This window comes from Martes martes (assembly GCF_963455335.1).
Source record: "Martes martes genome assembly, chromosome: 12".
Classification (NCBI taxonomy): Eukaryota; Metazoa; Chordata; class Mammalia; order Carnivora; family Mustelidae; genus Martes; species Martes martes.
Genome location: NC_137900.1, coordinates 35,418,336 through 35,446,175, shown reverse-complemented (window position 1 = coordinate 35,446,175; position 27,840 = coordinate 35,418,336). Strand labels below are relative to the sequence as shown.

Below are 27,840 nucleotides of genomic sequence, written 5' to 3'. Positions count from 1 at the left end.
GAGGGTGGTGGGGAAATGGACATTGGGGAGGGTATGGGCTATGATGAGTGCTGTGAAATGTGTAAACCTGACGATTCACAGACCTGTACCCCTGGGGATAAAAATACATTATATGTTTATTAAAATAAAAAAATTTATAAAAAAAAAAATCTGGAAGAAAGGAGTGCAGACTAAACCAAAAGCAAGCAAAAGAAAGAAAATAATAAATACTAGAGCAGAAATAAATGAACTAGAGATTTTAAAATTCAAAAAAAAAAAAAAATAGGTCAACACCCTAACATTTAATAGTAAACCTTACAAGTCTCAGAGAAAAAGAGAAAATCCTGAATGCAGCATGGGACAAGAGGGCTGTAATTACAATGGTAGAAATATTAGATTGGCAGTAGACCTATCCACAGAGACCTGGGAGACCAGAAAGAACTGGCATGATATATTCAGAGCACTAAATGAGAAAAAACGCAGCCAAGAACACTATATCCAAATAGGCCGTCACTGAAAACAGAAGGAGAGATAAAAAGCTTCAGGGCAAATGAAAACTAAAAGAATTTGCAACCACCAAACCAGCCCTACAAGAAATATTGAAAGGGGTCCTCTAAGAAAAGAGAGAACCTAAAAGTAACATAGACCAGAAAGGAACAGAGAAAATACACAGTAACAGTCACCTTACAGGCAATACAAATTGCACTAAATTCATATCTTCCAATAGTTACCCTGAATGTAAATGGACCAAATCCCCAATCAAAAGACACAGGGTATCAGACTGAATAAAAAAGCAGGACCCATCCATATGCTGTCTGCAAGAGGCTCATTTTAGAGCCAAAGACACCTCCAGATTTAAAGTGAGGGGGGTGGAAAACCATTTACCACGCTAATGGACATCAAAAGAAAGCTGGGGGCAGGGGGCAATCCTTGTATCAGACAAATTAGATTTTAAGTCAGAGACATAATAAGAGATGAGGAAAGACACCATATCATACTTAAAGGGTCTGTCCAACAAGAAGATCTAACAATTTTAAAGATCTATGGCCCTAACATGGGAGCAGCCAATTATATAAGTCAATTAATAACAACTTCAAAGAAACACATCAACAATAATATAATAATAGTAGGGGACTTTAACACACCCCCCTCACTAAAATGGACAGGTCATCTAAGCAAAAGATCAACAAGGAAATAAAGGCTTTAAATGGCACACTGGGGGCGCCTGGGTGGCTCAGTGGGTTGGGCCTCTGCCTTAGGCTCAGGTTATGATCTCAGGGTCCTGGGATTGAGCCCCACATCAGGCTATCTGCTCAGCAGGAGCCTGCTTCCCTCTCTCTCTCTCTCTCTGCCTGCCTCTCTGCCTACTTGTGATCTCTCTCTCTCTCTCCCCCTGTCAAATAAATAAATAAAATCTTTAAAAAAAAAAAATGACACACCGGATCAGATGGACATCACAGATATATTCAGAACATTCCATCCAAAAGCAACAGAATATACATTCTTCTCTAGTGCACATGGAACATTCTCCAGAACAGATCATATCCTGGGTCACAAGTCAGGTCTCACATGGTACCAAAAGACTGGGATCATTTCCTGAATATTTTTGGACCACAATGCTTTGAAACGTGAACTCAATCACAAGACAAAAGTTAGAAAGAACTCAAAGACATGGAGGCTAAAGAGCATCCTACTAAAGAATGAATGGGTCAACCAGGAAATTAATGAAGAACTTTAAAAATTCTTGGAAACCAATGATAATGAAAACATAACTGTTCAAAATCTTTGGAATGCAGCAAAGGCAGTCTGAAGAGGACTTGTATAGCAATGCAAGCCCTTTTCAAAAAACAAGGAATGTTTCAAATACACAACCTAACCCTACACCTAAAGGAGCTGGAGAAAGAACAGCAAATAAGTCCTAAACCCAGCAGGGGAAGAGAAATAATAAATATTAGAGCAGAAATCAATGAAATAGAAACCAAAAGAACAGGAGGACCAAAGAAACTAGGAGCTGGTTCTTTGAAAGAATTAATAAGATTGATAAACCCCTAGTGAGATTTATCGAAAAGAAAAAAGGACTCAAATTATTAAAATTATGAACGAAAGAAGAGAGATCACAACCAACACCAAAGAAATACAATCAATTATAAGAACATATTTTGAGCAACTATACACCAGCAAATTAGACAATCTGGAAGAAAGGGATGCACTTCTAGAGACCTATAAACTACCAAAACTGAACCAGGAAGAAACAGAAAACATGAACAGACCCATAAACAGTAAGGAAATTGAAGCAGTAATCAAAAATCTCACAACAACAACAACAACAAAAATCTCACAACAAACAAGAGCCCAGGGCCAGATGGTTTCCCAGGGGAATTCTACAAACATTTAAAGAAGAATTAATACCTATTCTCCTGAAACTGTTCCAAAAAATAGAAATGGAAGGAACACTGCCAAACTCATTTTATGAGGCCAGCATTACCTTGATCCCAAAACCAAAGACACCATCAAAAAGGAGAATTACAGACCAATGTCCCTGATGAACATGGATGCAAAAATGCTCACCAAAATACCAGCCAATAGAATCCGACAGTACATTAAAAGGATTATTCACCAGGACCCAGTGGGATTTATTCTTGGGCTGCAAGGCTGATTCAACACCCGCAATCAATGTGATACAATAAATTAATAAAAGAAAGAACAAGAACCATATGATACTCTCAACAGATGCAGAAAAGAGCATTTAACAAAGTACAGCATCCTTTCTTGATTAAAACTCTTCACACTGTAGGCATAAAGGATACATACCTCAATATCATCAAAGCCATCTATGAAAAACCCACACTGAATATCATTCTCAATGGGGAAAAACTAAGAACTTTCCCCCTAAGGTCAGGAACACGGCAGGGATCTCCACTATCACCACTGCTATTCAATATAGTACTACAAGTCCTAGCCTCAGCAATCAGACAACAAAAATAAATTAAAGGCATCCAAATCGGCTAAGGAGAAGTCATACTCTCAGTCTTTGCAGATGATATGATACTTTATGTGGAAAACCCAAGCTACTCCACCCCAAAATTGGCAGAACTCATACAAGAATTCAGTAAAGTGTTAGGATATAAAAGCAATGCACAGAAATCAGTAGCATTTCTATAGCCCAACAACAAGACAGAAGAAAGAGAAATTAAGGAGTCAATCCCATTTACAATTGCACCCAAAACCATAAGATACCTAAGAATAAATCTAACCAAAGAGAAAAAGAATCCGTACTCAAAAAATTATAAAATACTCATGAAAGAAATTGAGGAAGACACAAATAAATGGAAAAACGTTCCATGCTCATGGACTGAAAGAACAAATATTGTGAAAATGTCTATGCTACCTAGAGCAATATATACATTTAATGCAATCCCTATCAAAGTACCATCAACTTTTTTCAAAGAAATGGAACAAATAATCCTAAAATTTGTATGGAACCAGAAAAGACCCCAAATAGCCAGAGGAATGTTGAAAAAGAAAACCAAAGCTGGTAGCATCACAATTCCAGACTTCAAGCTCTATTACAAAAGTGATTACAAGTAATCATCAAGATAGTATGGTTCTGGCATAAAAACAGACACATAGATCAATGGAACAGAATAGAGAGCCCAGAAATGGACCCTCAACTCTATGATCAACTAATCTTAGACAAAGCAGGTAACAATATCCAATGGAAAAAAGATAGCCTCTTAGACAAATGGTGTTGGGAAAATTGGACAGCCACATGCAGAAGAATGAAACTGGACCATTTCCTTACACAACACACAAAAACAGATTCAAAATGGGTGAAAGACCTCAATGTGAAAAAGGAGAACACAGGCAGCAACCTCTTCGGCCTCATCAACTTCTCCCTAGACACATCACCAAAGGCAAGGGAAGCAAGGGCAAAAGTGAACTACTGGGATTTCATCAAGATAAAAAACTTTTGCGCAGCAAAGAAACAGGCAACAAAACCAAATGACAACTGACAGAATGGAAGAAGATATTTGCAAATGACATATCAGATAAAGGGCTAGTATCCAAAATGTATAAGACTTATCAAACTCAAAACCCAAAGAACAAATAATCCAATCAAAAAATGGGCAGAAGAAATGAAGAGACATTTCAGCAAAGAAGACATCCAAATGCCCAACAGACACATGAAAAAGTGCTCAACATCACTCGGCATCAGGGAAATACAAATCAAATACACAGTGAGATACCACCTAAAACTAGTCAAAATGGCTAAAATTAACAAGTCAGGAAACAACAGGTGTTAGCAAAGATGCAGAGAAAGGGGAACCCTCCTACACTGTTGGTGGGAATGCAAGCCTGTGTAAGCACTCTGGAAAACAGTATGGAGGTTTCTCAAAAAGTTGAAAATAGAGCTACCTCCTACAACCCAGCAATTGCACTTCCAGGTATTTACCCCAAAGATACAAATGTAGTGATCCAAAGGGTCATATGCACCCCAATATTTATAACAGCAATATCCACAGTAGCCAAACTATGGAAAAAGCCTAGATGTCTATCGACAGATGATGGATAAAGAAGGTATATATCTACAATGGAGTATTATGCAGCCATCAGAAAGAAACAACGAAATCTTACTATTTGTAATGACATCAATGGAACTGGAGGGTATTATGCTCAGCAAAATAAGTCAATCATAGAGGGACAATTATATTATCTTACTGATTTGAGGAATTTGAGAAACAAGACAGAGGATCAAAGGAGAAGGAAGGGAAAAATGAAACAAGATGAAAACTAGAGAGGAAGACAAACCTTAAGAGATTCTTGGTCTCAGGAAACAAACTGAGGGTTGCTGGAGTGGAGGGATGGGGGTGGGAGGGATGGGGTGCCCGGTTGATGGATATTGGGGAGGGTATGTGCAAAGGTGAGTGTTGTGAATTGTGTAAGACTGATGAATCACAGACCTGTACCCCTGAAACAAATAATACATTATATGTTAATTTAAAAGAAAAGATTATATACTGCTGCAGGAACATAAATTGATAAAAATTCTTTGAAAAACTAGTCAACAGTATGTGATAAAGTTGAACACTCTATGCACAGGCACTTCCATTCCTAGGTAACTGCTTTAGGGAAACCTTTGTACCTGTGCACCAGGAACCACACATAGGAATATGACCATAGCAACAATATTTATTTATATTTCATTAGTTTAATTATAGATGGTAAACATACAGTGTTTAATATTAGTTTGGGGTATATAATTTAGTGATTCAATAATTTCATACACTGCTCAGTGCTCATCAAGGTAAGTGTATTCTTAGTCCCCTTCAGCTATTGCACTCGGAAATGTTTATTACTAAAAGAAAAGAAGCAGAAAGAAAATGTCCGTTGGCAAGTTAATAAAAAATAAAACATATATTCACCAATTGGAATATTATACAGCACTGAAAATGACTGGACACTAGTTCACACAGTAATATGAATAAACCTGGGAAGCCAGGTTGAGTGAAAAAATCAAAGTCTCAAAAGACTACATAAGGTGATATTATGCATTATTAAGATCAAAAGAGTCCAAACTAAATAAGTTTTTAAAAAATAGATGTATCTCTGAGAAAACTATATATATATATATATATATATATATATATATATATATATATATTTTAGATTTTATTTATTTATTTGACAGAGAGAGATCACAAGTAGGCAGAGAGGCAGGCAGAGAGAGAGGAGAAAGGCTCTCCATGGAGCAGAGAGCCTGATGTGGGGCTCGATCCCAGGACCCTGAGATCATGACCTGAGCCGAAGGCAGAGGCCTAACCCACTGAGCCACTCAGGCGCCCCGAAAACTATATTTTTAATAGGCAAAAAATCAAACACAAAATTCAGGCCACCCTTGGGTGGTGGGGTAAGGTAGCAAGGAAGGCCCACAAAAAGAGTTGTCCATGGGCAGTATGTTAACATTCTAGCTGCTGGACTGCATAGTGGGTTTGAGGTATTCAGTATATCATTGTGCTTTAAAACTTAAATACCTTGCACACAGAAATCAGACATTACATTCCAAAAATATGATAAAGAAAAAATCATGATACAGTAGGGATTCCTGATTCACACTCCATAGCACCAATTCTGTCATGGCAGTGACAAGATGATGGTCTGTTTATTAAAAACAAAAGGGGTATTTTTTAAAGCAGTAATCCCTAAACAAACACCCTTCATGGTTCTGTCAGTCTTTGACAGATGATTAGAAAGTATGAATTGCTGGGCTGGACTCATGCATAAATGACAACTGCAGAACAGAATAGAATTCTTCCCAATCCTACTGGAATCAGCTACTCACTATCTCATTACAGACTCAAAATCTTTGTCTTATTTTGCGATAATATTGCCACCATCAGCAGCTAACATTTATTCAATATACACTGTGCAGCAGACCATGAGGTGTTTCATTTGTCATGTCATTTTTATTCTATGAGGTAGATACTAAAAGCATCTATCATCAGTGCCATTTTATAGATGAGGAAACTGCATCAAAGAGAGATCACATAACTCACCTAACATCTTACAGCTCATAGTCATGGAGCTGCATTCAAGAGCTAGAATGAAAACTTTAACCCATGCTAGCTCAACTAGTTTGAAGCCAAGTGGCCAAATAATGAGCCAGAAAGTCAACTCTAAACTGCCTAGCTTTAGAAAATCAAGAAGGGGAAAACCCTATCCTCTATCCTCTATTCCTAATAACTGGAAAGGAAAGTTAGTAATTTGGTGATGATGCTTTTTCTTTTTATTCTTTTAAAGGACTACCTATCAAGAAGATGATTTAGAAATACTATCTTGGGCCAAGAGCAGGACTAATAGATTTATTTAAAGATCTGCATTCTATTAAGAAAAATCACAGAAATTGGGACGCCTGCATGGCTCAGTTGGTTAAGCCGCTGCCTTCCGCTCGGGTCATGATCCCAGCATCCTAGGATCAAGTCCCACATCAGGCTCTTTGCTCGGCAGGGAGCCTGCTTCTCCCTCTGCCTCTGCCTGCTACTCTGTCTGCCTGTGCTCACTCTCTCTCTCTCTGACAAATAAATAAATAAAATCTTTTTAAAAAATCACAGAAATAATAAACAATTTCTCAAATTTATTTTACACATCTACACATGGCCGTTGCAGAAAATCCTAAAGGGAACTGAACCATATGAGGCCTTGTTCTCCTTTAAAGAAGATCAAATATCTCCACATTTAATAAAACAGTAAAATTCCATACTCAGACCCTGAATATACTTTTAATATAGTAAATCAAAAACAAAAAATATTTGCTAATGTATTCATACTTTCTAGATTAAGCAACCCCTTGTGTTATTCAACTTTTCAAAGTGTATTATACTGCAGTGTAACACAGTATTTCAATATCATTGCATCTTATAATAAATTTTTATGACGGAAAATGCCTAAGTACTTAGCATCTATTTTCACCATCTTTACTACTTACTACTAATTCCAATAAAATCTCAATTTAGATAAAGAATTTATCTGTCTCTCCCAGTTCTTCTTTAGAATTCTATTTTTTCTTCTGCATATCCCAATTGTTTTTTCCGCCTTACTTCATTTCTCTGTTGCTGTAATTTCCCATTTCAAGCAATTTTAGATTTAACACTCTCCTAACACTCAGCAGAGGGCTGAACTCAAGTTTCCCTTTAATTATTCATAAAATAAAAACAATCTAAGGTATTTCCAATGATCTCATCTTCATTCTTCACAGTGTAAAGTTTTGGATCATATACAAAGGCTCAACAGTATTCCTTCAGTGAAAATGGGAGAACAAGAATTATTCTGAATATTAAACTATATTTTCTCACTGTAAAACATTTGGAGACTAAACTCACTTATAAACCTGCAAATAAGAGAAAACCATTACATAATCTTGTTATAGTTTTCTCTAAAAAGAAATATTTTAAATTAGAACATAATTAGAATCAGACTCCTGATTTTAGTGGCTCAAATTCTGTTCCAGAAACCCCAAAAGCCCACTAACAGGTGGTGACTCACTTTGAGGAACCCATTCTAGAAAGCTAGTATGTGGGATCAACTCCTCAACATCCCCATTTCAGTCAGACTAGCTGCTCTCTGCCCATGTCAAGTGAATGATTTGTCAAGGGAATTCTACACACTACTAGAAACCCAATGTGGGCATTTCAAGATCCTAGAGATACATCTTCTTTTAAAATTTTATTTAAATTCAATTTAGTTAACATATAGTGTATTGTTAGTTTCAGGGGTAGAATTTAGTGATTCATCAGTTCCATATAACATCCAGTGCTCATTACATCAAATGCCCTCCTTAACCCCATCACCCAACCACGCCATTCTCCCCTCCAGCAACCCTCAGCTTGTTTCCTACAGTTATCAGTCTCTTATGGTTTGCCTTCTTCTGTTTTCATCTTATTTTTCCTTCCCTTCCACTACGTTCATCTGTTTTGTTTCTTAAATTCCACACAGGAGTGAAATTATATGATATAGTCTTTGTCTGACTGACTTATTTTCCTTAGCATAATACCCTCTACTTACATCCACGTCATTGCAAATGGCACAATTTCATTTGTTTTGACGGCTGAGTAATATTCTAGTGTGTGTGTGTGTGTGTGTGTGTGTGTGTGTAGCCACTTCTTTATCTATTCATCTGTCAATGGACATTTGGGCTCTTTCCATAGTTTAGCCACTGTGGACACTGCTGCTATACATATTGGGGTGCATGTGCCCCTCTGAATCATTATGTTTGTATCCTGTGAATAAATACCTAGAAGTGCAATTGCTGGGTCATGGGGTAGTTAGTTCTATTTTTAACTTTTTGAGGAACCTCTATACTGTTTTCAAGAGTGGCAGTATCAATGTGCATTCCCACCAACAGTATAAGAGGGTTCCCCTTTCTCTACATCCTCACCAACATCTGTTGTTTCCTGAATTGTTCATTTTAGCCATTCTGACCAGTGTGAGGTGGTATCTCATTGTGGTTTTGATCTGTATTCCCCTGATGCCAAATGATGGTGAGCATTTTTTCATGTGTATATTAGCTATTTGTATGTCTTCTTTGGAGAAGTGTCTGTTCATGTCTTATACCCATTTCTTGACTGGATTTTTTTTTTGTTTTTGGAGGCTGGGTTTGATAAGTTCTTTATAGATTTTGGATACCAGCCTTTATCTAATATATGATTTCTGACTATCTTCTCCCATTCATTAGGTTGTCTTTTAGTTTTATAATTGCCTCCTTTGCTGTGTAAAAAGATTTTTATCCTAATGAAGTCCCAATAGTTCCTTTTTGCTTTTGTTTCTCTTGCCTCTGGAGACATGTCTAGCAAAAAGTTGCTGCGCCAAGATCAAAGAGGTTGCTGCCTGTGTTCTCCTCTAAGATTTTGATGGATTCCTGTCTCACATTTAGGTCTTTCATCCATTTTGAGTTTACTTTTGTGTATGGTGTAAGAAAGTGGATGGGGCGCCTATGTGGCTCAGTGGGTTAAGCCTCTACCTTCGGCTCGGGCTCCCTGCTTAGCGAGGAGCCTGCTTCCCCCACTCTCTCTCTGCCTGCCTCTCTGCCTACTTGTGATCTCTGTCTGTCAAATAAATAAATAAATAAAATCCTTAAAAAAAGAAAAAAGTGGTCCAGTGTCATTCTCCTGCATGTGACTGTCCAATTTTCCCAATGCCATATGTTGAAGAGGTTGTCTTTTTGGATCTTTGTCCATTGGATAATCTTTCTGTTTTGTCAATGATCAGTTGACCACAGAGCTGAGGGTCCATTTCTGGGTTCTCTATTCTGTTCCACTGAACTATGTTTCAGTTTTTGTGCCAGAACCATACTGTCTTGATGATTACAGCTTTGTAATACAGCCTAGAGTCTGGAATTGTGATGCCTCCAGCTTTTCTTTTCCTTTTCCTTTTCTTTTTTTAAATTTTATTTATTTATATGAGAGAGAGAGAGAGCATGCATGCACAAGCACAAAAGTGAGCAGAGGGAAAGGGAGAAATAGACTCCCCACTAAACAGGGAGCCTGACACGGGCCTTGATCCCAAGACACTGAGTCACAGGCAGACACTTAACCAACTGAGCCACATACACACCCTTGCTTTTCTTTTTCAACATTATTTTGGCTATTTGGGGTCTTTTCTGGTTCCATACACATTTTAGATTTGTTCCAGCTCTGTTAAAATTTTGACAGGGATTGCACTGAATGTGTAGACTGCTTTGGGTAACACAGACATTTTATTTATTTATTTTTTTTTTTTTATAGATTTATTTTATTTATTTGACAGAGAGAGATCACAAGTAAGCAGAGAGGCAGGCAAAGAGAGAGAGGGAGGGAAGCAGGCTTCCTGCTGAGCAGAGAGCCCGATATGGGACTCGATCCCAGGACCCTGAGATCATGACCTGAGCCGAAGGCAGCGGCTTAACCCACTGAGCCACCCAGGCGCCCCAACACAGACATTTTAACAATATATGTTCTTCCAATCCATGAGCATGGAATGTTTTTTCATTTCTTTGTGTCTTCCTCAATTTCTTTCATAAGTGTTCTATAGTTTTCAGAATACAGATCTTTTACCTCTTTGGTTAGGTTAATTTCTAGATATCTAATGGTTTTTGGAAATGGTAAATGGAATTGAATCCTTGATTTCATCTTCTGCTGCTTCACTGCTGATATACAGAAATGCAACTGATTTCTGTTCACTGATTTTATATCCTGCAACTTTGCTGAATTCCTGTATCAGTTCTAGCAATTTTTGGATGAAGTCTTTTGGGGTTTCTAGATAGAGTATCACGTCATCTGCATAGAGAAAGTTTGACTTCTTCACCAATTTGGATTCCTTTTATTTCTTTTTGCTGTCTGATTGCTGTGACTAGGACTTTCAGTGCTATGTTGAACAAGAGTTGTAAGAGTGGATATCCCTGTCGTATTCCTGACCTTATGAGAAAAGCTCTCAGGCTTTCCCCATTGAGGATGCTATTCACTGTGGGTCTTTTCATATGAGGCTTTTATGATGCTGAGGTATGTTCCCTCTATCCCTACATGGTGGAGGGTTTTAATCAAGAAAGACTGCTGTGTTTTGTCAAATGCTTTATCTGCATCTATTGAGAGGATCATACAGTTCTTTTCCTTCCTTTTGTTAATGTGGTGTATTACACTGATTGATTCGTAGATGATGAGTCACCCTTGCAGCCAGGAATAAATTCTGGTTAATAATCATGGTGAATAATCCTTTTAATGTACTGGGATCCTATTAGCTAGTATCTTGGTGTAAATTTTTGCATCGATGTTCATCAGGGATATTGGTCTGTAATACTTTTTGGTGGGGGTCTTTGGTTTGGGGATCAAGGTAATGCTGGCCTCATAAAATGAATTTGCAAGTTTTCCTTACATTTCTATTTTTTGGAACAATTTCAGAAGAACAGGCATTCATTCTTCTTTAAATGTTGGTAGAATTCCCCTGCAAAACCATCTGGTCCTGGATTCTTTTATTTGTTGGGAGATTTTTGATTACCGCTTCAATATCCTTGATGGTTATGGGTCTGCTCAGGTTTTCAACTTCTTCCTGTTTCAATTTTGGTAGTTTATAGTCTCTAGGAATGCATCCATTTCTTCCAGATTGTCTAATTTGTTGGCATATACTTGCTCATAATATTCTCTTATAATTGTTTGTAGGTCTTTGGTGTTGGTTGTGATCTCTCCTCTTTTATTCATGATTTTATTTACTTGGGTCCTTTCTCTTCTCTTCTTGATAAGTCTGGCTAGGGGGTTATCAATCTTATTAATTCTTTCTAAGAACCAGCTCCTAGTTTCATCAATCTATAATACTGTTTTTGTTTTTTAATTTCTATATCACTGACTTCTGCTCTTCTGCTGGTTTTGCTTTATTTGCTGTTCTTTTTCCAGATCCCTTAGGTGTAATGTTAGGTTGTGTATGTGAGACTTTTCTTGCTTCTTGAGGAAGGCCTATGTTGCTATATACTTCCTTCCTGGAACCACCTTTGCTGCATCTATCTTGGGGATACATCTATACACAGTTACTCTGGTTTATTCACTCACCACTGAATAATGAACATTTTCCTAACATCTATTCTAGCGTATGTATTACTTCATGTCTACAACAGTTTGTATCACTATTTTCCTTTGAAACACATACACTGTTTTACAGTCTTTGCTATAATTAAAAAAAAAAAGGGACGCCTGGGTGGCTCAGTTGGTTGGGCGGCTGCCTTCGCGGCTCAGGTCATGGTCCCAGCGTCCTGGGATCGAGTCCCGTGTCGGGCTCCTTGCTCGGCGGGGAGCCTGCTTCTCCCTCTGCCTCTGCCTGCCACTCTGTCTGCCTGTGCTCACTCTCTCTGACAAATAAATAAATAAAATCTTTAAAAAAAAAACTGGAAAATAATTTTGGTACATAAACATTGACCCGTATTTCTGATCATTTCTAAAACAGATTCTAGAAGCCAAAGGTGTGGATCAACAGTTCCTTTTTCACAGTAGAATTACATGATTCTTTCTATTTGTAAAATCTCTCTTTAAAAAACCCTGCTCCATGTCTTTAAAAGCCATAATAAAGATGAAATCTAGATTATATTCACCCTCATTTTTTTGAAAATGGGCAATAGTGGGGCCAAGGTAGAAATGGAGCTTCAAATGGACATGTCTTATCAAAGTACTTTTATGAACTTACAGGCAAGGCCAGGGCTGCAATTGGCAATAGAAAAAGCTTGCTTCCGATGATACTAAACATCCAGTGAAGACCCTGGAAGATATTAACCCAAGAGGGGAAGAGGACCAGAGTACAAAACTCAGTTCAAAGTTCTAATTATCCTTCCTGACAACAAGTGTAGAATAGTAGAAAGAGAAGAGGAAAAGGGGCCTCCCAACTCTGTCACTAAGTGGGTGTCATCTTGGATAAATCCTATTTCAATCTGAGGTTCTTCATCTAAAAATGTATTGGCTACATCAGATGGTTTCCAAGACACCTTCCAGGTGAGATCATCAATGATTCCATGATCACCATTCAGCAATAAAACTCTGGTTTTTCACCTCTGGCCTTCATGTTCTGGCCCCTTCAGTAATTCCTATTGTTGCTTTCCTAATTCTTTCCCAAGAGGTATCTGCCCCTCTGGGCCTACTGATCATCTAGTACCCAGAGAACACTTAGTATCCTCACCCCTCACCATGGCTCGTATGTCTGATGCCACTATACCTTTAATTCTCACCATAATCTCAGGGATTGTGTCAGTCTCCAGGAAATTTAACCTTTTTATACTCTTAAGGTGCACAGTATTCATGCCAGCCTTGGAGCACCTAGTTTGCACTATATGTGTTATTTATCCCTTGGGTAAACCTTTCATGACTCTCCAGCTAACTAGTAAGCACCTTGTACTGGCAAAGACCTGCTATCCTGACACTTCTCACACTTCCACAAACCACTCAGCAGCATGGGACTCTACACACACTTCTGATTATCAGTTTAGCACTGTATTGAACATGTAAGTATACCTTAACTGTGAAGTTTAACAGTTGAGACATAAAGAGAAGTTAAAGAAAAATTACTAATTCTATCTAAATCCTATCAAACCCAAAATAATTTTCAACCTAAGATCAAAGAGTTTTTCCCATGAACATGCTGAGGTCAGTAGCTGCTTATCTCAAAGTGGCAGCCTAGCCTGTCCTGGGGCAATTGCATTTTTCGGAAAGTTCTTGCAGAGACAAAACAGATGTTCTCACAGTAATCCCACCTAACCGTCTCACATGCAACACACCTGAGGGCAGTGGCCATTCTGAGGTCATCCTGCATCTGGGCTTTACATGTCTTCCATTGTCAGTTCCTCTATAGTCCTGGCATGCTATTCTAGCAATAGCCCTCTAAAAACACAGCTTCCAGAACTGATGGAACATTCTAGATTAAACATGACTACTGAATTGGAAGAACCATCATCTCCCCTGTTTGATGGCATAATATGGGATCACTCACTGAAGGTCAGCCACAATATGCTGGCAGAAATTGAGTTTTGACTAACTCAAAACCTCATTTCAGAAAACCAAAATCTGAAAGTCAAAATTCTATACACCATTATCTTTTTCTTTGCACCAAAAAATGTCTGGAATGATGACATTTTACCCTGGATGTGAAAATTACACACATAGTGTTCTGGCTTTAAATTGTTTCTTATTTCAAGAGAAATGATATACTGACATGATACAAATACAAAATGGAAAGGAACTGTGTTAGTGACTCAATTTAAACTGTTTAACCTCACTGGGAAACCCTCTGTCTTAGATAAATTTGTTGTTCAATTGCACCATCTGGTGGATAAAGGTATTTAAACTCCCCCATTGTGAGAAGAAAAAATATATATCATTTACAAGGCTAAAGATACCACTAAAACTAAAATCTTAGTATGAAAAGATTCCCATGCTTTAGCCAAAAGCTTCCTTATAGAGAGGCTCTTGATAAAATTAAAATACCACAAAAAATCTGGAGCTCATAAAACTTCACTATTAAAGAATCCAGTTCACCTTCTTTAAGAAATGTTGTTCATCATGAAAAAACATTTTTAATCTGGGAAGAACCTCAGAGAGAAGTTAATTGACTTCCCTTTACAGATGAATACTCTAAGGCAAAGGGCTTTCTTGAAAGTCACAGCTAGGGATAGAAGGCATTGATTATATATGTAAATAGATCGAATATTCTGTACTGTTTAATATGGCCTTCTATTTCAAGAGGCTGTGTGGGAAAGGCAGGAAATAAGTCAGTCAGTGTCTGCCGCAAAGTGCCACTCTCATGGGTTGACAATAATCTGGCCACCCCACTATGGACTATGGCCTACCCCAACTGATCTCTGTAACACCAGGAGTTGTCATACCCTCCCTGCCTCCACAACCTGCCTGCATCCCTCTTCACCTTAGACTTAAACTCCTCTCCCCCTCCCCCAGAGAAAACCATCCTCCCAATAAAAATAAGACAGATAAACACCCAGGTAACAATATCTAGAAAATATATCTAACTCATGGATAATCCTTTTTTCACTTAAGAATCCACAAAAATGACACAAGGAATGAAAAAACAAATAAGACGGATAAGATAAATGTTAAATCACCCTGTTGAAGAACATCTATCAACAGGGGGAAGTGTTCACAATGTGTTAAAATAGGAGAGGAAAAGAAAAGCCAAATACATTCACTACAATACCATATCTGTAAAAAACAAACAAACAAATAAAAAACAAGCAAAACACAGTTCTCAAGCATTGAGTAGAGAAAAAACATTGGAAAGAAATACACTATTGTTGACAGCTAGTGTCTTTGCCAGGATTTATGAGGGATTTCAATTTTTTTTCTCTTACACAATGCTTTCTAAATTTTTTATCCTTAACATTTATATCAATAAAAAGTACTTTCACCTTAAACATTAATGTATTTATACTCACATACCATAAAGAAAACTGGCAAAAGAAACTGGAAAGAGGACCCCAAATACATACCCATCTAACCAGTACATCAATAGTAGGGGAAAAATTTTTTCTAGCTCTCAAGGAGAAATATATAGTATAAGACACTGTATTTTTGCCTTAAGTCTTACCACAGTTTTTCAAAATGTTTTGAATTTTCTATCAATTGTATATTAAGAAATAACTGGATAACTAGTAAATTAACATTGAGGGATAATCTCAGAAATATAATTTCTCTAAAATATTTTATATATTTTGAGACTTAAGGACTTGAGTTCACATCCTAAGTCCATTCTCTGCTTGTAACATTTTGCCTAAATTATATGACAGAATATATGGCATGATGTTCCCCAAAGAATTCCACGGCTTCCATGATGAGAACCACTGTCTCCTAATGTGATTCGGTCTTTGAAGTATATATCAGGAATGCAGAATGTCAGTAACAAGAATGTTAAATTGTTATTTTGTCTTAAAATCCCTGCATCATCTATGTAGACTGCAATCAGAGAAATAATCTTTTGCTAAATATCTTAAGGTAACAATTTTTCAAGTGTTGTCTGAGGACCACAGGAAAACACCCAGATCCCATTAGGGTCCATGGCATCAAAACTGTGTCTACAATTATACCAACACATTATTTGCTTTTAGCTCTAACAGTAGGGTCAAGTTTTACAGAGGCTATATGACATCACCACAGACTAAATGCAGAAGCAAATATATGAATCCAGAGGTCTTCTATAAAGCTAGACATTAGAGATTTGAAAAATGTAAAATAATGCCACCCCTTTCACCAAATTGTTTCAGAAAATAGTCATTTTTTTAATAAAAATGTGTATGTTATTATATAATGGGTTATTCTTAATGAACTAAAATACTTTTAAATAATCTGTTTCAGTTTTAATTTCTAATAAAATAAACAAGGATAGATATAACCTACAAGAGAAAAGCTCTTTGAGGTCCACAATAAATTATTAGAAGTATAAAGGAGTCCTGAGACCAAAGAGTTTGGGTATTAGTGTTCAGAAAAAAAACACACACTGGGAAAGATTACTCTAACCTGTACCTCTTCTTTCTCTTCAAAGCACTTTTCAAATGCTGTGACCAGTCCACCTTATAGACCATTATCTGACCATAGTTCCTAAAGCATGATTGTGATCCTATCACTTCTCTACTAAAATGATCTCAAACAATTCAAGATGTACAGAGTGAAAACCAAAAACATATAAGAAACTCCACGGTTTGTCCTCAGACTATTTTTTAGAATTCATACACTCATCAATTCTACAATTATTTTGCTGCATTTTTTGCAGCAGACACTATGATAGGAGCTGGGACTGAAGAGTCTATGAGAAATAACACCTGCCATCACTGGACTAAGCATCTACTGAGGAAGAAATATTCACGTAAATACAGATATCCTTTATTTTCTATATTTTTTCCAAATTTGCTGTAATTATATGTTTTTTACCCAAAATTCACTATCCACATCAAAAACTCTCTAAAATGACTATGGATGCCCACCAACAGAATCATTTTGGTTGTACACAAATCTAGGTAAAGGAATGTGGGTAACAGCTCAGTTGTATCTCAACTGTTCTCCCTAAAGGACTATGCCAATCATGCCTTGTATCCATATTAAATGTACCTCTGAGGACCAATGCTATCATTATTCCATCATTAGTAATGAAAATATCTTCTGAGAAAGTAGAAATGTGCAACAAAAGAGCATAAGAAAAAAAAAAGAGCATAAGAAACTTAGAAAAGCCCACATATCAGAAAGAGTTGGAAGTAATGGTGCATACTGAGGGAAGGAAGCACATAACACATATCTCCACATGTCCCTATCTATTAAACACAGCAGTGTTGGAAAGCTTAACTGTAGCCACCCAAGCCAACACAATATCTGAGAAACTAGAGAAATTCCTTGTACAGTGGACTGAGCTCCACTCGCAGTGTAGGAGACCACTGAGTACCAGGCTGGTACAGGGGCAGGTGGTGGACACTTTCAAAGACCTAGAAGCATCTGCAAGTGTGGGGAGAGGGAAAACATGATTTAGTGAAGGAACTAAATCTCAAAGCAATTCTGAGAGATTTATGAGCAGTGATATATGGCACAAGCTGAAGGTCATGGGTGAAGCAGTTTCCCCTCACAGTGAGATGGGCTATCTTCCTCCAGAGAACTGCAAAAAACTGCCATTAAAAATGATGACACACAAACGAAACTGACAGTCTTAATGCAATACAGTTTCACAGGCTTATTTCAAAACAAAGAAGTACCTAGACGTAAAGCATCCAAAGAAGGCTAACTTGCTCTTAAGTGAGAACTATGACGGTGTGGATAAGCTAAGGTCCTTGTTGGTACACTACTTTGACAACATCGGCTCAAAGGGGCCACTGCAGACTGTACTGCCTGTGATGATATGAGATATCCAAATCAGAAAGCCTGGGCGGTGGAGGAGGTGGGTGAGGCTTAGGAGCAGAACTCTCTCTCACCACTTAACAAAGGGAAAATCTTGCAAAGAAGACTCTCTTGAAAACAGACAATATTCTTGGGAATCCTTCTGGTGTAACAAATTATGAAGATAATAGCCAGCTTAAAGGATATGGAACTTCATTTTAAACCTCCACTTAATGAACCATTATTATCATTAAGACATTATACTATATGACAGGTGTTGCCAGAAACGCAGCCATAAATAGCACACAGAACACAAGACCGACTGCCTCACTCTCACTGTTCTAGTATAAATAATGTTGATGCCTGTGCTCTCACTCTGTCTTCAAAGGTCTATGGAAGTACACTCGGCCACTGCCTATCTCAGAAATGCCCTAGCTTCTGCCTTTCCTACAAATACCTGTTGACTTGCATGTCCCCTAGCCAAGTTGCATCATCCCACACAGTTGCAGGACATTTTCTCCCTGTTCCTCTTCACCCTTTATGTCTCTTCTTTTCTGTGTTTGTTTCCTGAAGTAACTCATGCTTCTTTGAACAGAAAGCTAACTTTTTAAATGTATAGTTAGCAAAGGCTAGTTAAAACTTTCTTTATAATGGACAAGCCCAGGAAACCAGGCTCAGTTGGTTAAGTGTCTACCTTCGGCTCAGGTCATGATCTCAGAATCCAGGGATCCAGCCCCACATTGGGCTCTCTGCTCTATGGGAAGCCTGCTTCTCCCTCTTCCTCTGCCCCCTGCTCATGGTCTCTCTTTCTCAAATAAAAAATTCTTTAAATTAATTAATTAAATGACTAAAGTTAAAATATATATACATACCTATGTGTGTGTATGTATGTACATATATATATATTATATATATAATATATATAATATTTTTATATTATATATATAATATAATATATTATATTATATTTATATTATATATATAATATAATATATTATATTAAATATAATATAATATATATAAAATAATTATATATATAATATATATATAATACATACAATGGACAAGCCCATTGTGAAGCATAACAACAACAAAAATTCAGATCTTAGGACTCTTAAGCTTATGTTACTGTTACAAAGGAGTCATCTATGGCCACCCTAGAACACAGGTTGTTCTACTTCTAACTTCAGGAACATCTTAAATTACAGAAAATTCCTGACATAATTAAACACCTCAATTTCACTGTCTCGAGGTATCAGTGTAGTCAATATATAGGAATCCCATTCTCCTAAGAACATTCAGAATTTTATTTATATCCCATCTATCTCAAAAAGGTTTTGAGCACCCTTCCCTGAGTATACAAATATGCCTAATTATGTATTAGGGATTGGTAAACCTTTTCTGCAAAGGGCTAGACAATAAATATCTTAGCTTTTGTGGGCCATACAATCTCTGTCACAACTACTTAACTCTGCCACTGTGGTGAAAAAAACCCGTAATATGTAAATGAATTAATTAGGTTATGCTCCAATAAAACTTTATTTATAAAGACAGACTCTAACTGCAACCCCTGTTCTGCATCATGTCACCACATGCCTTTGATATTCTTTGGTATTTCAATTTTAAAAATAGTAACTTGTTTAAGTCATATGACTGTTACTACTGCCACAGGCTACTGCCCATGGTACAGACTGATACTCTTTTCATATATCCTAATATGTCAAGCTCTGAAAGAAGTGGCAGAATGAAAGAGGAGCCAAGACTCATGCCCTGGGATTTCCAAGCCCTTTTCCCTTTACTATTAGGACTGACTGTTCTCAACTAGCCCCTCATAAACACCCTCACCCCTCATTCCTATGTTGTATCCAAGCCTGACCATCACTAAAATGCACCTATCTCCTTTGCCACTGAAAAGATTTGCCTGGTGTTGCAAGACAAACATGTGAGCAGGAGGGGCCGCTATAGCACCACAGGTCTGAGCCCATATCCACAGCCCTGTCTGCAGCTTTGGGCAGATCGCTTCCCCTTAGAACCTGTTATTCCAGAACAGCCTCACCCTCCTCAAGCTGTTGCTCAGAAAAAAGCCTCAGAATTCAGTAAAAATACAGAGACTGTTATGTGTGATCTTACCCTCAAATTTGTCTAGCTCCTGTCCCACCCTCCTTTCTGCCTCCTTTACCTGACTTGAACTTACTCATCTCGGTCCAGTTCAGATGTTCTCTCTCCTCCAACACGTGTTCCTTCAGTGCCAAGGCTGCTCTAAGTGTCTCTCCTCCCAGCTCCCTAGAACTCTTTACTTGCCTTTATGGCCAAGCTTATTACACTTTATTGCCCCTCTAAGCTTATGAATTGAGAATGAGGATCCTTATTCATCTCTGTACCCTGCACAAATTGTTCCTCTTACCTCCCCATACCCTCTCCAAGAACTTCCAGCCTCACAAAAAAAAAAAAAAAAAAAAAGACATGGTTTTTTAATCATTCTACTAAAATTAAAGGAAATGGCCATAACTAGAAATTAGGGGGGAAGTGAACTACAATTTGATGACTATTAATTCCTTCCAAAATAATGCCATGAACCATAACAAACCAGTTCCCAATACAATTTAAGTATTGAGCCAAACAGTTAATTCAAGGACACAAAAGTAAAGAGCAAAATAATACATGGCCTTTTTCAATGCACATTCATTGTGATGACTTCAAACACTGCTGACAGTCATGGGTTATTAGTACACTCACTCTTCATCACTCTCTTTAATGCACTCTCTCTCTCGTTACTCTCCATCTATCTCAAGGGGGCAAAAACAAGTTGTTTTTCATTTGTTTGAATTAAGGTGTCGGGAACGTGATTGGTTTTGTTTACCAGTAGCAGTTTACAACATCTCACTTGTCTCTCTTTATGCTACAAAAGCTTTGAAAATGTCACCTCAACTCTGGAGCTACTAAATGTTCCTGCTGAGCCACACAAATTCCATAAAATACTATTATGCCTTGTAGATCCTACCAAAATGACAGATTCCTGACTTCAGAATGTGGAAATGATAAGGATGTTTACAGACCAGTGGATTTTGTTCATTGGATTTTAATAAGTAACGTTACTCAAATCTGAATTCTAAAGTCAATGTTCCCTTAAAACAATGCCAATATGTAACTGGTTTTCAAATACAAGCAGTACATTGATAAGCACAGCAAACCAAAGTCCATCAGCCTCTTCTGTGCCATCAACAATTATTGCATTTTACTATCAAATAGGGAAAACTAGTTCAGGGCATTTTTATGTTAATTGTTCTGGAAACTGTCCCAAATATGCTACTTCTAATTCTTAATTATATATGCAAAAATTAACAAAGAGGTAAATGATCCCAAAGGGTGGTTAGAAAAAAAAATACCTTAAACTGAGTTTTATTTATTTTAGAGCACTAAGACAAGCAAACTCTCAGTCTAAAATGATGATTTCTCAGTCCAATCTTCCTCTTGGAAGCCTAAAAACTTACCAGTATCATACAGAAGAAACCAGAGAGATGGCATAAAATAAATCATTAGTTCAGGGGAAATTTATGATTGACAACAACCTAGTTTCACACATTTCTACAATTATGAGATTAACTATATACAACTGCTTTCTTAAGACTGGTATGGAAGATATCGGGGCACCTGGGTAGCTCAGTTGGTTGAGTGTGCAACTCTTGATTTTGGCTCAGGACATGATCTCAGGTCCTGAGATCTAGCCCCCAACACCCATGGGCTCCATGCTCAGCAGGGAGTCCACTTGGGATTCTCTCTCTCTCCCTCTCCCTCTGTCCGTCCCCTCCCTATGGATGCATGTGAGCTCTAAATAAATAAATAAATAATTTTTTTTTTTTTTAAGAAATATATAAATAAGAAAAATTTTCACAATTTGTGGAAAAAAGGAGAATAAGCCTATTCAAATATAACTTTTTTAAATGACTAGGGGAAAACTACTAGAAGAATGCATATTAAAACACTGTTTTTTGCCTTAAGTTGGTAGTATTATGGATAATATTTCCTGTTTCCCAAATATCTTTATAATGTGTTTTGCTCGAAAAAATTTTAGTATAATTTAAAGATTAGCCAGATAACCACTTAATATATTACTGTTGAACAATTTCAGCTATTTGTACCATTCACTGGTTTCAATCTGAAAAATACCAGCAACAGAAATCCTACAGATATGTCTTGATTACCTCTTATCCTATGATACACAGCACAACAAAGGAGTACTTTTCTAGTCCCTAGAACAGTAACAAAAATGGAAAATCTGCCCTTTACAAACCCATTACAGAATAAATATACCTCATCATATATGCTCCCATTAATGTCTGCGCCGTAGATAGGTGCCACAAAAGTTAAGTTCTTCCAGTACTTGCGCTCCAAATCTTCATAATCCAAGTATCTTGGAGTACAGTACCTGCAAAAGGTAAATGAAAAGAGTACAAACCAATGTGACAGTATGAGATTTTCCCCACCCACATCACTTAAATTACATTCTAAACAAAATTTTATTAAAATGGAAAACAATGTAGCAACTCATGTTGTCAAATCTAACAAGTAAATACACAAATGTATTTATCACGGATCTGTGGATACTCTAAATACTCCCAAATAACTCTATACAGTAACTTCATATATTTTACTAATAAGGAAAATATTTTCAAGAGCATATCAAATATAGAAGGAGAATAGTTAAAAATTCATCATTTTACATCCGCAAATCAATCAATGTGATACAATACATTAATAAAAGAAAGAACAAGAACCATATGATACTCTCAATAGATGCTGAAAAAGCATTTAACAAAGTACAGCATCCTTTCCTCATCAAAACTCTACAAAGTGTAGGGATAGAAAGTACATACCTCAATATCATCAAAGCCATCTATGAAAAACCCACACTGAATATCATTCTCAATGAGGAAACCTGAGAGCTTTTTCTAATGTCCATTATCACCGCTGCTATTCAATATACTAGCAGTCCTAGTCTCAGCAATCAGACAACAAAAAGAAATAAAAGGCATCCATATGGGCAAAGACAAAGTCAAACTCTCACTCTCTGTAGATGATATGGAAAACCCAAACTACTCCACCCCAAAATTGGCAGAATTCATACAAGAATTCAGTAAAATGTCAGGATATAAAAGCAATGCACAGAAATCAGTTGCATTTCTATAGCCCAACAATAAGACAGAAGAAAGAAAAATTAAGGAGTCAATCTCACTTACAGTTATACCCCAAACTATAAGATACCAAGGAATAAATCTAACCAAGGAGGCAAAGAATCTGTACTTTGAAAACTATAGAACTCTCATAAAAGAAACTGAGAAAGACACAAAGAAATGGAAAACATTCTACACTCATGGATTGGAAGAACAAGTATTGTTAATATGTCTACCTAGAGCAATCTACACATTTAATGCAATCCCTATCAAAATACCATCAACTTGGGCGCCTGGGTGGCTCAGTGGGTTAAGCCGCTGCCTTCGGCTCAGGTCATGATCTCAGGGTCCCGGGATCGAGTCCCGCATCGGGCTCTCTGCTCAGCAGAGAGCCTGCTTCCTTCTCTCTCTCTCTGCCTGCCTCTCTGTCTACTTGTGATCTCTGTCTGTCAAATAAATAAATAAAATCTTTAAAAAAAAAAATACCATCAACTTTTTTCACAGAAATGGAACAAATAATCCTAAAATTTGTATGGAACCAGAAAAGACTCCAAATAACCAGAAGAATGTTGAAAAAGAAAACCAAATCTTGTGGCATCACAATTCCAGACTTCAACCTCTATTTCAAAGCTGTAATGATCAAGAAAGTATGGTACTTGTGCAAAAACAGACACATAGATCAATGGAACAGAATAGAGAGCCCAGAAATAGACCCTCAACTCTATGGTCAACTAATCTTACACAAGGCAGGAAAGAATATCCAATGGAAAAAAAAAGATCAGTCTCTTCAACAAATGGTGTTGGGAAAATTGGACAGGCACATGCAGAAGAATGAAACTGGACCAAAAATAGACTCAAAATGGATGAAAGACCTCAATGTGAGACAGGAATCCTCCAAAATCCATGAGGAGAACACAGGGAACAACCTCTTTGACTTCAGTTGCAGCAACTTCTTCCTAGACACATCACCAAAGGCAAGGGAAGCAAGGGCAAAAATGAACTACTGGCATGCTCTCTCTCTCTCTCTGTGTCAAATAAATAAACAAAATCTTATAAAAAATGAACTATTGGGACTTCATCAAGATCAAAAGCTTTTGCACAGCAAAGGAAACAGTCATCAAAACCAAAAGACAACAACCAATCGAATGGGAGAAGATATTTACAAATGACATACCAGATAAAGGACGAGTATCCAAAATCTATAAAGAATTTATCAAACTCAACACCCAAGGAACAAATAATCCAATCAAGAAATGGGCAGAAGATATGAACAGACATTTCTGCAAAGATGACATCCAAATGGCCAATAGACACATGAAAAAGTACTCACCATCGCTCAGCTTCAGGGAAATACAAATCAAAACCACAATGAGATACCACCTCATACCAGTCAGAATGGCTAAAATTAACAAGTCAGGAAACGACAGATGCTGGCGAGGATGTGGACAAAGGGGAACCCTCCTACACTGTTGGTGGGAATATAAGCTGGTGCAGCCACTCTGGAAAACAGCATGGAAGTTCCTCAAAAAGTTGAAAATAGAGCTACCCTATGACTCAGCAATTGCACTACTGGGTATTTACCCCAAAAATACAAATGTAGTGATATGAAGGGGCACCTGCACCCCAATGTTGACAGCAGCAATGTCCACAATAGCCAAACAATGGAAAGAGCCCAGATGTCCATCGACAGATTAATGGATAAAGAAGAGTGGTGTACATACACACACGCGCGCGCACACACACACACACACACACACACACGCATGCAATGGAATATTATGCAGCCATCGAAAAATGAAATCTTGCCATTTGCAACAATGTGGATGGAAGTAGAGGGTATTATGCTAAGGAAAATAAGTCAATCAGAGAAAGACAATTACCATATGATCTCACTGATATGTGGAATTTGAGAAACAAGACAGAGGGTCATAGAGGAAAATATGAAACAAGACAAAACCAGAGAGGGAGACAAACCATAAGAGACTCTTAATCTCAGGAAATAGACTGAGGGTTGCTGGTGGAGGTGGTTGGAAGGAATAGGGTGGTTGGGTGATGGACATTAAGGAGGGTATGCATTGTGGTGAGTGCTATGTATTGTGTAAGACTGATGAATCATAGACCTCTACCCCTGAAACAAATAATACATTATATGTTAATAATTTTTTTAAAAAGAGCCTTTTCCACGCTACCCAGGAAAGGGTTCATATGGTGTTGTTTTGCCTTCTTGTCGCAACATAAAGGGAAATTTTCACAATGTCCGGAGCCCTTAATGTTCTGCAAACGAAGGAGGAGGATGTCCTCAAATTCCATGCAGCAGGAACCCACTTAGGTGGCACCAACCTTGACTTCCAAATGAACAGTACATCTACAAAAGGAAAAGTGATGGCATCTATATCATAAAACTGAAGAGAACCTGGGAGAAGTTTCTGCTGGCAGCTCGTGCCGCCATTGCCACTGAAAACCCAGCTGATGTCAGTGTCATATCGTCCAGGAATACTGGCCAGGGAGCTGTGCTCAATTTTGCTGCTGCGACTGGAGCCACTCCTATTGCCAGCCGCTTCACTCCTGAAACCTTCCCTAACCAGACCAGCCAGGCTTCCAAAAGCTGAGACTTCTGGTGGTTACTGATCCCAGGGCTGAAGACCAGCCTCTTACAGAGCTGTCATATGTTAACCTACCTACCATCACTCTGTGTAACACAGACTCTCCTCTGTGTTGTGTGGACGTTGCCATCTCTTGCAACAAGGGAGCTCACTCAGTGGGTCTGAGGTGGTGGATGCTGCCAGGGAAGTTCTGCACATGTGTGGCACCATTTCCCAGGAACACCCATGGGAGGTCATGCCTGATCTCTACTTCTACAGAAATTCTGAAGAGATTGAAAAGAGCAGGCCACTGTGGAAAAGGCTGTGACCAAGGAGGAATTTCAGGGTAAATGGACTGCTCCAGCTCCTGGATTCACTGCTACTCCACCTGAAGTCACAGACTAGTCTGAAGGCGAACAGGTGCTCTCTGTTCTTATTTAGCAGTTCCCTACTGATGACTGGAGTGCTCAGTCTGCTACTGAAGACTGGTCTGCAGCTCCCACTGCTCAGGCCACTGAATGGGTAGGAACCCACTGAGTGGTCTTAAGCTGCTCTTCCAGAAAGGCAAACAAAATGGAAATAAAGTTGACAGTAAATACACAGTTTGTAAAAGTCAAAAATATATACATATAAAACTTCCAATTCCTTTGGAATAGACACAATGCTCCATAGCTGAAACTTTACACACAGAATTAAGATTCTTCAACCATCAAGTACTGACTATGTCAAATATAAATTTAAAATTTTAAAAATATATCAACTAAATTCATCCAAAGAGCTTACCCAGAGAATTTACATGGTGATCTTTTCTGATCAGCACATTGGTTGATCTGGGGTTTAGGGGTTTTTTTCCTAATTAATGTTTTGGTCTTGGGCCTTAACTACCATATCAGAAACATTTTTTTAAAAAGGTAATTTATGGGATGGCTGGGTGGCTCAAGTTGGTTAAGCCGCTGCCTTTGGCTTAGGTCATGATCCCAGCGTCCTGGGATCGAGTCCCACATCGGGCTCCTTGCTCGGCAGGGAGCCTGCTTCTCCCTCTGCCTCTGCCTGCTACTCTGTCTGCCTGTGCTCGCTTTCTCTCTAACAAATAAATAAAATCTTTAAAAAAAAAAAAAAAAAGGTAATTTAAAGGGATGTCTGGGTGGCTCAGTCAGTTAACCATCTGACTCTTGGTTTTGGCTTAGGTCATGAGATGGGGTCCTCGGATCAAGCCCTGTGTCTAGCTCTGCATTCAGTGGGGAGTCTGCTTCTCTCCCTCTCTCCCTCTCTCTGCCCCTGCCCCAACTCATGCACACATGCTCGCTCTCGCTCTCTCTAAAATAAATAAATCTTTAAAAAGAAAGGTAATTTATAATAACAACTGTGATGGTCTCTATTCTTTTTTAAAGATTTTATTTATTTGTCAGACAAAGAGCAAGAGCACAAGCAGAGGGAGTGGCAGGAAGAGGGAGAATTAGGCTCCCCACCAAGCAGAAAGCCCGACGCAGGGGTTGATCCCAGGACCCCGGGATCACGACCTGAGCCAAAGGTAGGCGTTCAACCGACTGAGCCACCCAGGCCTTCCATGTGATAGTTTCTAAATATATTCACAAATTCTTTAATACACCTCCCTTCAAGAAGTGGAGCCTAATTCTTATCCCCCTGACTATGGGCTGCCCTTTGCAACTAGCTTGTAACAAATGGAATATGGCAGAAGAGACAGTCAAAAAACAGATCATAAAGAGATGCTGTGGCTTCCATCTTGGTTACTCTCTAGGATCACTTGCTCTGGAAGAAGCAGTTTGCCACAATATGAGAAGCAATCCATGAGGCAAGGAACTCAGGACTCTACCCAATAGCCACGTAAGGGGAACAATCTTAGAAAAGGATCTTCCAGTCACAGTCAAGCCTTCAGATGGCAGCAGCCCCACCTGACATCTTGACAGCAACCTTATGAGAGGCCCTGAGCCACAGCCACCCAGCTAAGTCACTCCCAGATTCCTGACATACAGAAACTGAGATATTAAATAAATGCTTGTTGATTTAAGCTATAAGGTTTGGGGTAATTTGTTACACAGCAATAGGTATAATTACAATAAGGCTAATACAATAATGGTAGCCCTTCAAATCATTCAAGGATTTCCTTTTCAAATTACTCATCTACCAAATATGTAATTTATCATTTGAGACTTAAACACTGTCAGGGGTATTGTGTGCTGTGCACTGGAGGCTGGCACAACCAAAGGTGTAAAGGGCAGAGGA

The 27,840-nt window shown here is 38.1% G+C and overlaps 1 protein-coding gene and 1 pseudogene across 4 annotated transcripts in view; one reads left to right on the top strand and one right to left on the bottom strand.

Moving 5' to 3' along the window:
• KDM4C (lysine demethylase 4C) overlaps positions 1 to 27,840 on the bottom strand; it is a 447,232-nt gene that overhangs the window by 378,626 nt on the left and 40,766 nt on the right. For all 3 annotated transcript variants that reach the window (XM_080819441.1, XM_080819442.1, XM_080819440.1), the window contains exon 4: positions 22,155 to 22,269. In XM_080819441.1, the coding sequence (XP_080675567.1) occupies positions 22,155 to 22,269 (115 nt within the window). The remainder of the gene's footprint in view (positions 1 to 22,154; positions 22,270 to 27,840) is intronic.
• Positions 25,268 to 26,143, top strand: LOC308352916 (small ribosomal subunit protein uS2-like; annotated as a pseudogene). Its single transcript has one exon. The product of its transcript is annotated as a small ribosomal subunit protein uS2-like (transcript).